The sequence below is a fragment of the Tamandua tetradactyla genome, chromosome 13 (assembly GCF_023851605.1).
Source record: "Tamandua tetradactyla isolate mTamTet1 chromosome 13, mTamTet1.pri, whole genome shotgun sequence".
In the NCBI taxonomy this organism is placed as follows: Eukaryota; Metazoa; Chordata; class Mammalia; order Pilosa; family Myrmecophagidae; genus Tamandua; species Tamandua tetradactyla.
In genome coordinates, this window is record NC_135339.1 from 87,104,172 (window position 1) to 87,118,809 (window position 14,638).

General features: G+C 50.2%; 1 protein-coding gene across 3 annotated transcripts in view; it reads left to right on the forward strand.

Annotated features, from left to right (window-relative positions):
* The window catches only part of LHPP (phospholysine phosphohistidine inorganic pyrophosphate phosphatase), a 143,764-nt gene that overhangs the window by 38,169 nt on the left and 90,957 nt on the right, over positions 1-14,638 (forward strand). For 2 of the 3 annotated variants that reach the window (XM_077126342.1, XM_077126343.1), the window contains exons 4-5: positions 3,502-3,565; positions 4,392-4,484. In XM_077126342.1, coding sequence (XP_076982457.1) covers positions 3,502-3,565; positions 4,392-4,484 — 157 coding nt within the window. Of the gene's footprint in view, positions 1-3,501; positions 3,566-4,391; positions 4,485-14,313; positions 14,503-14,638 lie in introns of those variants that run through there. The other variant, XM_077126344.1, reaches the window with a different exon arrangement.

Sequence of the window (14,638 nt, forward strand, 5' to 3'; positions counted from 1 at the left end):
GCCAGGACTTCATTTTAACCCAAGAAAGCCCAGTTTCTTTGCTGGAGAGGGGAGGCAGGGGGGCTGTGAGAGGAGAGAAGCTGCGCCCTGAGGGTCTCCCGGGAAGGTTTTCCCATTGCAGGGTGGGGGGCCTGGCACAGTACTCCTGTCCCATTGCTGCGGGGGGCTGGGGGGGGCTCTGGGCTCCGAAGCCACCGGAATCCTCAGCTCCAGATGCACTGTGCGTGTTGCCACGGCTGTGTTTGTTTTTTCTTTTTATTCGTGTTTGCTTCTGGTAAGCATTTCCTATGCTGGGTGCACCCTCTCCTCACCTCTACCCTCTGCCTGAGCACTTCAGTACGTCCCTTTCTTGGGGAGGCCTTCTCTGGGCCCTCGAAGCCCCCAGCCTGGGCTCGGTGCCTCTCCTTGGCCGCCCGCTGCGCTCCTTCTTGCCTGATGCAGCAGCTGCCTCTCAGGTCTAGGGGCCACCTGTGGGTCGGCGGTCCGGGGGTCTAAGGGCCACCTGCGGAACGGGGGCCCTGGGGGTCTGGGGGCTGCCTTTGGGGCGGGGGTCCTGGGGTCCAGGGGCCATTGTGGAACTGGGGCAGGACTGAGCCCTGTGAGGTCGGCCTGGAGCAGCACCTGCTCACCTGGCCTTCAGCCCGCATTGCTAGCCGAGTCAGAGCTGCCCCGGGGCCCGGGCACCCTCACTCCCTTCCCTCTTAGCTGGATGACCCCCTCACTCTTGCTCATCCCTATTCCTTCCTCTGGACGCCTCTCCTGCCTGGTAATACTGCAACAAATTCAATAGTAGGCAAGGGTTTGCTTTAAAAGTAAGAATTGAGTCGAGTATCTGGCTGGCAGGGGTCCTCACTTAGGCTTTGGATACTTGCAAACCAGAGGAAGCAGCTGACAGCTTTAGGATCACAGCTTCTTGGAGTCTCCAGCAGGTCCCCTGCCCCCCGCCCCCCAACCAGAGTGCCCCAGAGCATGGGTTCTCCTAATCACACACACACACACACACACACACACACACACACACACACACACACACACACACGCTCACACACCGCCTTGCCTCACTGTTTTGAATGTGTCCCTGGACTTACCTGCTACCCTACTAGACTGCCCCGTGAGCCTGGGGGCAGGCTGGGTCTGAAAGTATGCCTGGGGTCTGCGAGGGACCAACCGGCACCTCCCCACCCCACCTCATCCACCGCTTCCTTAAAACCCTGTTTGTTCTTAGCTGCCCAAATCATCAGACCGAAGCAGCTTATTTTTGTAAATATGAGAAAAATAAAAGGAAACTTATAGATGAGAGATATAAATGCAAAATCTGTGTTCTGGGTTCTGCATTTAAGATCAGTGAAATTAAGGATCCCCAAGCTGGTTCATTTTTAAAGGGGACGTTTCCAGTTCCCACTCTGTGAGCAGTGTGGCACTTCTGACCAGCGGGGACCTGGCTGGCAGGGGCCGTGTCCCAGCTGTTCTGGGGCCCTTTGAGACGGGCGCTGGGACCCTGATAGAGGGGTCCTGTTCATGCAGAGGCAGGGGGAGGCCTGTCGTGGCAGGGGTTGCCCACAGCTCTCACCAGCGGACCCCAGACCCAGAGCCATGAGGTGGGGGAGTAGCAGGTGGTCACTCTTGGCAAGGCCAAGGCTTTGGTGCCAGCCCTGCAACCCAGAAACTTCCGAGACAGGACTGTAGACAATGCCAGCAGCGATGGGGGCAGGCAGCTTGTGGCACCCAAAGACATCAGGTGGTCTGGAGAGGGCCAGGTGGGGTCCTGGGGGGTGGAGGGATGGATGAGGAGTGCAGCCCTGGGGCAGCTCCCCAGGAGCTCTGTTCTTACATTTCAAATAGGCACAGACCCCTACCCACCTGCTCACGCTGCAAAGAAACCGCGTTCCTTGTTCTTCCCCAGCGCTCACCTTATGACCGTATCTCAGCCTGGGTGAACGGTTTTTTATAATAATTTTCCTGAACTTTTTTGAGCAGCTCCTTCTGCTTGCTGGGCGTTGTATTAAACACATTGCACATATCATTTCGTTCAAGCTTCCCAACAATCGTGAGGCAGAGGCTTTTGTTATTTTGCAGATTAGGAAATTGAGGACAGAGAGGTTGAAGAAACCCAAAGTCCCACAATTAGAAAGAAGTGGAGAGAGGATTTGGACCTGGAAGTCAGCATGCTGTACCCTCCTGCCCTCTGCTTCTCTGTAGCCACGTGTTTTAAAGGACCTGCAAGTTTCAAAGAGTGCGAGGAAGGAAGGGCTACTGATGTGATGGAGCTCTGAATATTTTAATAATTCCAAGCATCATTTCCCCTCTTTTTATTCTTGGGTTTGAGTTAACCCTGTGTTGAGAGTGGCACCGACAAACCCCTTCTCCCTTCAGTGGCTGTGCTAAGCAGGCACCATCCGGGGCGCGGGGTCGGGTCGCAGGGGTGCGCAGCCTTGGCGGGGGGTGGGGGTCGGGTCGCGGGGTCGGGTAGCGGGGGTGCGCAGCCTCGGCGGGGGGTCGGGTCGCGGGGGTGCGCAGCCTCGGCGGGGGGTCGGGGCGCGGGGGTGCGCAGCCTCGGCGGGGGTGGGCGGGGCGCGGGGGTGCGCAGCCTCGGCGGGGGGTCGGGGCGCGGGGGTGCGCAGCCTCGGCGGGGGGTCGGGGCGCGGGGGGTGCGCAGCCTCGGCGGGGGTGGGGGTGGGGCGCGGGGGTGCGCAGCCTCGGCGGGGGTGGGGGTGGGGCGCGGGGGTGCGCAGCCTCGGCGGGGGTGGGGGTGGGGTCGCGGGGTCGGGTAGCGGGGGTGCGCACCCTCGGCTGGGGGTCGGGGCGCGGGGGTGCGCAGCCTCGGCGGGGGATGGGGGGTGGGGCGCGGGGGTGCGCAGCCTCGGCGGGGGGTGCTGGCCACAGCAGCACTGGGCCAGCCCAGCTCTCACAGAGCCACGAAGCCACCCTGAGAAAGGCATGCTCCTGCCAGCCGAGCTCGGCTCTGGCTCCAGTGAAACGGGGGACACACTGTCCTCTCCCCACAAAAGCAGCTGGTGCCCGCGGGCCCTGGCGCCTTGCTGTTCGGCCGTCCAGCCGCGTGCTGTGGGGCCAGCGGAGGTTCCTTCATTGGGCGGCAATTAGGGGTTAATTATTAGCAATCAGGGTTAACCACATGTTGTGTGGGCCTGCTGTCCTTCCCTAGAACACAGGGCACTTGTCTTTCTGTGTATGAGCAACTGCAGCCATCTGCCCTGGGGTCCCCTGTTAATCCCTGTGGTAGGCTCCCTACGAGGCCGGCAGCAGGGGGCTGTTCTGACTGCGCGATCTGCTGGCCCTCTGTCCCCGCGTCCCTGGGGTGGTGGCTGGCGCTCCCGGCTCTGCCTGCTGACCCCCCTGGGCCACCCTCTGTGCTCCGGCCCCTCGCCCCTGACTCACCTCTCCTGAGCCACCAGAACCAGCACATGCCGTTTCTCTGGGCAGTCCCGAGGCCCCGAGGCCCCGCGGCCCCTGCTACCCTCGTCCCTTCTTCCTGTCTTCCAGGCGCTACTACAAGGAGACCTCTGGCCTGATGCTGGACGTCGGAGCCTACATGAAGGCGCTCGAGGTAACTGGCGGGGCTGCCCTGGGCCCCGTTCATTTCTAAGGGCCACCTGCCATGGTCCCAGGGTGTCTGGGGAAGAGGGTGGCCAAGGGTCTAGAATTGGCCCTTCAAGCTGACCTCACCCTCCTCTTGGGAACTTGGCTCCACAGCTGCCTCGCCACCCACTCTGCCCTGCTTTGCCTCCCCCCACGTGGGCCCCACCCTCACCTACTGCCATCCGCCCTGCTGGCTGGCCCAGCGTGCTCTCTGCCACGCTCCTCCCAACGCCTGGCTCCCGGCTCCACGTTGTCCACGCCAGCCTCATTCCTGAGCCCAGTCACCTGCAGTGTCCTGAGCGCGCCACGTCCCTGGGTGGGGCTCCCCAGAGTCCATTCTCATCCACCACCCATGTCCATCAGCTGCCCCCACCTGGGGCTCCTGCTCCAGGCCAAGCCCACGTCTCCTTGCACACTGCCGCAGGGCTCCTGACTGCCTGCACTCGGAGGGAGGGAAGGACAGACGGACAGAAGGAGCCCCTTGACGGAGCCGGAGGGTGGACCGGGGAGAAGGAGGGCAGAGAGGCGAGAGAACAAAGTTGTCGTCAGGTGTGGAAAACGCACAGCCGCGGCATTTGGGTCCCCGGCGGGGTGCCGGTGGAGGGCGCCCCCAAGCCACCCAGGCTGCCAGCTGCGGAGTCACGACGCCCCTACCTGGGACCGGTGATTCTCAGGCCGCACGGTCCTGGCCAGCCCCGTCCTGTGAGCCCACGTGGGCCAATCTTCCTCCCCTCTCCAGCGCGAGGCCTTCACTTGAGCCCCCCAGACCCAGGCCTGTCCTTCTCTTTCCCCAGTATGCCTGTGGTGTCGAAGCCGAGGTGGTGGGGAAGCCTTCTCCCGAGTTTTTCAAGTCTGTGCTGCGTGAGATGGGCGTGGAAGCCCACCAGGTATGACAGCGGTGTGCTGTGAGCCGGGAAGGGGGCGCGAGCAGGCAGCCCATGTTGGGGCCAGCGCGGGGGGGCCCTGTGGCCGGGCATTCTGGGGCTCAGGCAGCCCTCCCCCAGGCGGCCAACGACCCCCTTCCACAACTAATTTGGCTGGAAATGGGGGAAAAGACAGCAGAGGAGGTCCATGGGGTGTTTTCAATCTGCTAATGTTCAAAATGTCTGACTTTTTCTACGTGACTGTTTTCTCCTCCTTCTCTGTAAACACAAAAATTGACCAGTCCTGTGAGTGCATTAAAGCTATTCCATTGGAAAGACAAAGAAAGCAAGGTTAGGACAATATATAAACAATCATAGCATCTCTTATCTTGCCACCTCTACATTCTGACTGTTCTAGGGACAGAACATTTCAAATATACACATCTTAAAAAGAAAAACAAACTGGGTTCTGATTTTCGAGTCTACACAAAAACTGCCCCGACCTTGTGAGTGTGGGGTCAGTCCCCTTTGGCAGGCGGATTTCTGAGGGCGTGGTGGAAGGAAGGTGGACCCTGTCCACTTCATGTCCTGGCTCGCCTGCTGTCTGGCTGGACAAGGGCACCAGGGAAACCCCTCGTGTTTCAGCATCCCGCAGCAGGGCTGGGACCCCAGGATCACCACGGCTGCCCTGTCCTTGGGCCAGTGTTTCACCAGGTGAGTTCTGGTCTGGCCATGCGCCCCGCAGTACTCCATGGAAACTTTGATGTCACAGAGCATATCAGAAGCTGCAGGGTCCTGGGGAGTCCCCAGAAAATGCCAAGCAGTGACAGGTTAGGCTGCTGGAGAAGGAAAGGTTTGTTCTGTGAATGAATGAAAACTGCATGAATAAACAACCTGCATTTTAACTACCTCATTTTATAGAACAGAATTTCTTTTATCTTATGAAAAATTTCAAGCATGCACAGTAGTAGAGAGAATGATACAGTGATCCATGATGTCAAAACTGATCCCTCGAGAAGGCGTCTACAGGTCTCTCCACTCTAAAGCTGTGACACTGTTTGTCCCTTCGTGATTAATAAGTGTCTGTGGACAGCACATTCCTACTATGTCAGGGCTCTCTTTCCCATCACTCTTTCCTCTCCTAGTTTTAGCATCCACTGGTAATTCTTGCCTGAAACAATGATTACTGTAGGGTTTGCCGTATGGCGATTTTCTGTTTCCATCGTTCCTTTTGTGCTTATTGACTGGAATTTGCTGTAAGAAAGAGCTTTCTCTGTTACTCTGTTTATTCATTTATTCAACCCAACATGGACTCATAGATATTCATCTTATTCTATGAGTAATCCATTATTATCATTATTTTGTTGCTCAAATTGTCCCATATTTGGCCATTAGGATCCCCTTCAAGTTTGTTTTTTTTTTTTAATTTTTAATTTTGAAATAATTTCAAACCTACAGGGCAGTTGCAAAAATAATATAAACCTCATACAGAGAATTCCAACATACCTTCACCCTCCTAGAGCCACCAATTTTAACATTTAGCCACCTTTGCCATATCATTCCATCCATCTGTCCGTCCGTCCATCCATCCATCCATCCATCCATTTTCTGAACATTTGAGAGCAGACTGCACACATCACACTCCTTGAACACATAACACTTCCATATACATTTCTTACAAACAAGGTCATTCACTTATGTAATCACCGTAAGTGCAATTAGCAAGTTCAAGAAATTCAACATTGATATAAAGCTTACATTCTATATTCCAACTTTTTCTTATGTCCCAAGGATGTCCTTTAAGACTTTTTTCCTCCACTCTTAGATCCCATCCAATTTCATGTGTTGCATTTAGTTGTCTTTATCTCTTTAGTTTTTCTTTCTTTCTTTCTTTCTTTTCTTTCTTTCTTTCTTTCTTTCTTTCTTTCTTTCTTTCTTTCTTTCTTTCTTTCTTTCTTTCTTTCTTTCTTTCTTTCTTTCTTTCTTTCTTTCTTTCTTTCTTTCTTTCTTTCTTTCTTTCTTTCTTTTTCTTTCTTCCTTTCTTTCTTCCTTCCTTTCTTTCTTCCTTCCTTCCTTTCTTCCTTCCTTCCTTTCTTTCTTTCTTCCTTTCTTTCTTTCTTTCTTTCTTTCTTTCTTCCTTTCTTTCTTTCTTTCTTTCTTTCTTTCTTTCTTTCTTTCTTTCTTTCTTTCTTTCTTTTTCTTTCTTTCTTCCTTTCTTCCTTTCTTCCTTTCTTCCTTTCTTCCTTTCTTTCTTTCTTTCTTTCTGTCTGTCTGTCTTTCTTTCTTTCTGTCTTTCTTTCTTTCTTTTTTAGCTATGGAAACATACACACGAGATAAATCTTCCCATCCTAACCCCTCCCCAGCACACGGTTCAGTGGGATTAATCACGTTCTCAGTGCTGCAGTGCCCTCACCACCACCCCTAACTAGAACTCTCCCGTCAGCCCGAGCAGAAACCCTGCTCTCACTTTGTATTCACTTCCTTCTGCCCCTACCCCCACCCCTGGAAACCTGTACTCCACTTTCTTTCTCTGTGAGTGTGCACATTCTCTGCTATTTTCTTTGTGGTTACCATGGAGCTTAAAGTTAACATTTTAAATTTGTAAGAATTTTGTTTGCTTTGTTACCAAGTTAACTCTAATAGTATACACAAACTATGTCCCTGTACCTCTCCGTCTCCCCTCCTTTGTGTAATACTTGCCTACACATTACATATTTATGCATTGTGAATCCCAAATCACTGATTTAGCATTACATTTTTTGCATTCGCCTTTTAGATCCAGTAGGAAGTGAAAAGTAGGGTTTAGAACCAAAAATACAGTCAGACTGGTATTTATAGTTACCCATGTCATTATCGTTACCAGAGATCCTTATTTCTTCATGTGGCTTCAGTGAACTGTCTGTGCCCTTTCCTTTCACCCTGCAGAGCTCCCTTTTGCATTTCTTGTACGACTGATTTAGTGGTGATGAAATCCCTCAGCTTTTGTTTACCCAGGAATGTCTTAATCCCTTCCTCATTTCTGAGAGACAGTTGTGCCAGATAGAGAATTTTTCCTTGGCAATTCTTTGCTTTCACCACTTTATAATGCCTTCCACTGCCTTCTTATCTCCTTGGTTTCCAGTGAGAACTTGGCACTTATGTTTTATTGAGACTACCTTTTGTGTGGTGCATTGCTTCTTTCTTGTGGCTCTCAGAATTCTCTCTTTATCTTTGGCATTCAACAATTTGATTATAGCATGGAACACTGTGTGTCTACTTGGGTTTATCCTCTTTGGAGTTCGTTGAACATCTTGAATGTGTATACTCATGTCTTTCATTAAATTTTGGATGTTTTCAGCCATTATTTCATTGAATATCTCTCTGCCCCTTTCTTTCTTCTCCTCTGGGACTCCCCCAATGCATGTATTGGCATGCTGATGGTGTCTCCCTGGCTCCTCAGGCTCTGTTTACTTCTCTTCATTCTTTCCTCTTTCTCTTCCTCAGACTAGATGCTTTCAGTTATCTTATCTTCAAGTTCACTGATTCTTTCTTCTACCAGATTCAATCTGTTGTTGAAGCCCTCCAGGGAATTTTTAATTTCTGTTACCAAGAACTTTGGTTCCTTTCAAAATTTCCATCTCTTTGTTGATATTTACTTTATGTTTATTTGTTGTTTTTCTGATTTTCTAAAGTTCTTTGTCCATGTTTTCCTTTAGCTCTTTTGTGCATATTTAGGACCATTTTTTAAAAAAATCTTTGTCTGGAGTGTACCAGGTCTGAGCCTCTTCACTGGTGGTTTCTAATGCTTTAGTATTCTTCTTTGCCTGGGTCATTACTTCTAGTTTCTTTTCATGATTTTTATCTTTTGTTGAAACCTGGACATTTTGATATTTTAATTGTTATTGCTGGAATTTAGACTCTGAGGCATCTGTTCTTTAAATATGTATCCACCTAATGTTATGACAGTTTTCCTTGAATGCTAAGAATAACAAATAAAAAAAGAAGGAAGGAAAGAAAATATCTCTCCCAGTCTTGGTGATTGAGCATTGTGAGTGCGTCCTTCAGAGCTTATCCATCAGTGAATGTACAGAATAGCTCCAGACCAAAGCATAGGGGCTTCCCTGGTCCTTTCTGCAGATGTGTCTTGTCTTGGGCTTGTGTTTTTGACTCTAGAAATCCCCTGTTTATGTGGATGTGATGCCCTCTCTTCCCCAGGAAGCAGTTTTCTCCTGGTCCCAGGCACTGCACTGTCCATGACCCGCAATCCCTTGCCCTAGGCAGGCCCTTGACTTGCTCTCCCACAGGGGTCTGTAGGAGGCCCTGTGTGCTGCCTTCTACACTCAGGGCAAGTGCTGGGACAGCAGGTCCCTCAGGTCACCACCAGACAGATGGGGCCAGACGTACATGCTCCTGGTATGTACAGAGATGGCTCCCTCTGGAACCAGAACCAGGGATCTACTTTGGGAGATGAGGAGTGGGATGGGTCCAGCCAAGGAAACACAAGATCCTACTGCCTTTACAAAGACTTTTTCTTGATTCTGCACTTGCCCTTTTACTGCAGTCCTTTCACTGTTTTCTGGTGCTTTGAGAAAACTGTTTCTGCCAGTTGTGTTCAAAGCTTGTGTGTGTGGACAGACCCCAGTGGTTGTTCAAAGCTTGTGTGTGTGGACAGACCCCAGAAGCTTCGTGCTTGCCATCTAACCCCCTTCAAGTTTAATTGCCCCTTGTTTAATCTATACCTCCACTCACTCCTCTCCCGTAGGTTATTTTGCTTCAAATCTCAGAAATCACATCACTTTATCTGTAAGTATCGCTATGTATCGCTAAAAGATAGGATTCTTTTCTACAACAGTCAGTGCCGTTATCACATCTAAATAAAGTTAACAATGATTCCTTAATATCAAATAGCTAATCATTGTTCACATTTCCCTCGTTATCTTACAAATGCTTATGCTGTTTACTGTTTGTTTGAAACAGGATCCAAATAAGGTCTTTCCATTCTGATTGGTCGCTGTGACCCCTCTGTGTTTCTAATTCCCCTCCATAGCCCTTTTGTTTTTCCCTGCAACCTTTTGAAGAAGAAATTGGGTTGTTTGTCCTGTAGCGTTTCCCATAGTCTGGATTTTGCCAGTTGCACCTCAGAGGTACTCTTTCTATTGTCCCTCTGTGTTCTCTCCTTCCCGTGTATTGGTTGTTACATCTGGCACTTGATCAGCTCCAGGTCTGATTGTTTTGACCAAGCTCCTTTGTAGCAGACTTGTCCATTGGGAGGCACAACACGCCCAGCTCTCGCCTACTGTGGTTCCAACAGCTATTAATACTCGTTGCCTAACTCCGGTAATTCACTAAGGGTCACAAAATGGTGATACTTGAACACTCTCATTCCTGCCTCATTTATTCTCTAAAAAAACTTTGACGCGGAATAACTTCTCTTTGTCCACTATTTGTTACCCTGAGGTAGCGTTCATCTAGGAAACTCTGGATAAATGCTTGTTTCTTTCCCTTAATTTATTTGCAAAATCTTAAGTTGATTCTCTAGCCTCCTCACAAGGTGACAAATGAGATTAAAAATGCATAAATCATTGTAAGTCAATGGATTTAAACATATTGGATGGGTTTCAGTCCATCACAGATATTGTCTTACTGACACTCAGATTATTTTGACCAAAATATTTTGACTCTGGTTGGCTATTGAGTCCTTTTGTCATGACCCTAGTGGTATGTGACAGGTTTTTTTTGCTGACTGTTAAGACAAGATGTTCCTGGGAACAGCCATCCTTCCAAAGAGCCTTGCTAATCTTTTGTGGAAATAGCATTTAGAAACCATAATCAGGATACTTGCAGTTCTCATGCTGTTGGGTTGGTCATCATTTCTAATTGTTTTTACTTAACATTTTGGAAATACCTCTACCTCTGGGTTTTTACTTAATCTACTTAAACTTGTATTTGTATTTCTTTTTTTTCCATATTTGAATTCTTGGTTCTCAAGAATATCAATATTATTCTCATTCCCTTTAGCTCAAAACACACACTTTCTTAACATTCTACCGTATGAGAGAATCCACCCCTCACTCTCAAATGTCTTTTTGTCTGTCCCCCTGACAGAGAATTGAGCACCGACTGCGTGTCCCCCCCAACCCCCCACCCTCCACGCCTTCTCTTAAGTGTCCATTAGTGTTATTTGAGCCTCGGGATGCAGTATTTTAAAGCAGTATTTCAGTATAAGGCCATTTCAGGTGAACTGTGTCTTACACACAAGGTAATAATTCTCTGTTCCTGCTTCTTTATTTTAAATGAAAAATGCCTTTGAAGAGCTGTCTTGCTGCCGAAGTGCCAGGCTGAGGTGAACCTTAAATTTTTCCAGTGACTTTAATCAATAAAGTTATCACCAGTCATTTCCCTTGATAACTGCTTCTTCCCAAGACCCTGACTTGCCTCTTGCTGCCAAGGAATTTTCATCCAGCACTGGAATGGATATAATTCCCCAAATCCAATTTTCATTTTAACCTTTCCTCAATAGCCTAGAAATAACAGATTGCTGGTGTTACTCTAATAGATTAGAAATGCAAGCTTCTTAGAGGTAGCCAGGCCTTTCCCAGGATTCGGTAATAACGCAAGTAATAGCATACTTTAAAGGTTGCTTCTAGAAATACCTAATTCTCATGGTTGTAAGGCTTCTGGAACCAGTGGGTGGTTTCCTGACTTTATCCTAAATCCCAAATGATATGAAGGTTTTGGCAGGTTTCCATAATCATAGGAAGTTCTGTTGATTGCAGATTATGCATGCTTAGTAGAATCAGGACCGTTCTAACCAGGGGGCTTGGGTAGGCAGGAGTCCACGTGCCTCCACAGAGAGCCTGGGGCTGAGTCCTGTCTCACAGGTGAAGAGCCTGAGCCTTGCAGAGGATGGACCTGGTGTTCACAGGACGTTCTAGGGATTGGGCATAACCAGGTTCTTTCACATATGTTATCACATAAAATTCCGACGCAAAGCCCCTGTCAAAGGTACTTGCTTTCTCATCTTAAGGTTGAATTAGGGTCTCTCCTCCAGCGCTGCTGAGACTTGGGGCTGGATAGTCCCGTGCTGCGGGGGCTGTCCTGTGCATGGTTGGGTGCATGCAGCATCCCTGGGTTCCACCCACTAAATGCCAGGGACACCCCTTCCCCAGTTGTTAAAACCCCAAATGTCCCCAGACATTGCCAGTGTCCTGGGGCAGGGGGGCAAAGGCAAATTCGCCCTGATTGAGAGTCACAGGGTCAAAGGGAGAGTCACAGAAAAGTCCAGCAATGCCCCCCAAAATATTCTGATGAGGGATGAAGCTGGGATCCAAACCTCATCTTCCAAATCCCCTTGAGGCCCCTTTTTGCTGTTCCCTCGGTGCCCAAGGATGAGCCAAGGGCATATCAGAATTTCTTAGATTCCAGAAATGTAGTTTGAAAAGGTACATTTAGTGGTGTAACACCATTCTGTATATTGGAAAGTATAATAATATGTATCTGGCATGATACAAACTATAGAAAATAAAGTTAGACAGAATCCCCTTGGGTGGTGAGAGAAGCAGAAGATGCCCAGGCCCCTCGGTGTCCTGTTGAAACTGGGGGTGAGATGGCAGGTTTGGCCACAGGGGGGCCAGGCCCTCGCATTTAGCTGCCTGGCCCTCAGGGTGGACAGTCTGTACCCCTGGGGGAAGGCCTGTGGGGGGGCAGTGAACATCTGTGGGGGGCGTTGCTGGGGGGCCGCTCAGTTCCTCTGTGCCAGCCCTCCCCCCGCCTGGCCCCACCTCCCCCAGATGGACACATGGTCTCTGGGCGGCGGTTTGGGGCTGGGGAACAGGCCGACCCTCCGGGCAGAGCGTGAGTGTCGCGCCCTGGGGAGCGAGGACGAGCCCTGCGGCTCCACTGCGGTGCTTCTGCCGCCGGGACTCGGCTCTGAAGAAGCCCTGGCCTGAGATACAAGCATTGCACGGCACTAGCGGGCTGGGGGCTAATGGGGGGTTCAGGAAATTTCAGCTCCAAAGTTGTCTTGAAAGCCTCATAACTTAGTGACATGTTCTACCCTTGATCCTCTTTTGGACAAACTTAAGTATTTCTATCTGATTGGGAAGTAATTCATGTTCATTAAAGGAGACAAGAAAAATTCGGAAAAGTACAGGAAGAGAATAAGAAATCCCAGCAGCCTAAAATAACACAATCTCATTCTTAACTTTTCCAGTGCTTTTTCTGTATCTATCTACATTTTTAACACAAAATCAGGATTGGCTATTTGAAACCTTTTCTTTTTTCTCTTAATAGTCTATGGCCACAGTTTCCTTGGTGCTCAAATATCCTTTACAAAGTAATTTTCGTGGCTGCATGGTATTCCACCGTAAGGACTGCCTTGATGTTTGTAGGCATCCCCTGTTGTTGGACATGACGTTGCTTCCATTTCCCCCCTCAGTCATAATGCTTATGAACACCCATGTGTATGAATCATTTTTTACTTGCCTGATCATTGCTTAGAAATCCTAGTACTTGAAATCCTGGTGGTGTAGTTGTCAGCTGTGATACACGTTGCTTAGTTGTATTTCAGAAAGCTTGTGTCCATTCACCTTCCCCCCAGCTGCATGTAAGAGTGCTCGTTTCCCCACAGCCTTACCCAGGCCAGCATAGCTCACTTTCTGCAAAGTCCTGGTCTTTAGGTCTTGCTGTCTTGGCACCGAGCCTAGGATTGTGTTGACTGTAGGGGCAGTTACTTTGCTGCTGAGATAGCTCCAGGTTTCAGAGGGAGACTAGGTTTCCTTTGGGCAGGAGGCTGAAGTTCTAGGGCCCTCTGGTACTCATGCCCTCCCTAGGCCTTTTTGCACATGTGTGGGTGGGTGGGTGGGTGGTTCTCAAGACTGAAATGTGAAGACAGACCCACCCCACCCCACCCCCCAGCCTGCCTTCTCTGCACTAGGAAGCTGCACTTCTCCTGGCAAGGTCCCAGGGAGCTAAAACACTGTGCAGAAATGTGGGGTCTCTTGGGCAGCCCTTTGCGCTGGAAGTTTGTTCTCCAGAACATCACCACCTGCTAGAATAGGGTCTTTTCCCAGCAACCAGGGTGACAAAGAGGAGACCGTGACAGGCAGTCATATATTTAAGAAGAATGAATGAATCTGCAGCAAAACCTGCCCAGTGACTGCGGAGTCCCCCTCTGGCTCTCTGGGCCCTGGGCTCTGCAGAAGTCCCACCTTTTAGTTTCGCATCTCTGACTCCCCTCTTCCCCACAGTGTAGTCGGAAAGCGAGTGAGACCCGGGCCTGACAGGTAGAGTTTTTTTATTTCCCTTGACAGTGCACCTCTTGACCTCTATCTTCTTGCCAATGATTTTTTAAATCCTAAATGATTTGGCAATAATTGCTCCTCCTTGCGTGATTATTGCCCTTCACCGATAGTGAATCTGTGAAATCCCCAGGGTCCCAAGCACATTTTGGTATGCGGAGCCCACAAGCTGGCCCAGACAGGCATCGCTGCTCCGGGCAGCTGCACGCCTTGCCGTCACTGAGTGTCCCCAGCATCCCCAGTGTCCCACCTCCCCCAGCATCCGGCTCCCCAGCATACCCAGTACCCTGCCTCCCCCAGCGTCCGGCTCCCCCAGCATCCCCAGTATCCCTGGCTCCCCCAGTATCCCCAGCTCCCCTGGTATCCCCAGCTCCCCCAGCATCCCTGACTCCCTTGCACCCCTTCTCTCCAGCATCTCACCCATGCCTGTTTCTACCCTCACACACAGCTTCTTGGGCCACATAACAAATACCCTAGCTGAGGAAGTTCCAGGAGTCTCTATTCTGAGGGGGAATAATTTTGCTGCTGCTGCTGCTGTGTGTGTATGTGTGTGTATAAAATTTTTTTTTCCCCAGAGCGCAGGGGATGCCAGGCATGACATGTAACAATTGGAAGACCCATTACATTTCTGGGGAATCTTCTAGCAAGATGGTCCCTGGAGCCTCTGGCAGGTGCAGGCAGGATTCTAAGTAAGGAATCCTCTAAATGTCTGGAAGCTGCCCTGATGGCTTTAGATCCAGCCCTTGGGTAGAGCTAAGTGGAGTCTAACACCTGGGGCTGCCACCTCACTGCTCCTCTCCCTGCCCCTCCCAGGTGAGCCAGGTGAGTGGCCCAGGTAATGCTGGCTTTGCATGTACCTTGAGACTCACCTGTCGGTGCAGCCAGCTGGTGCTGTTGCCA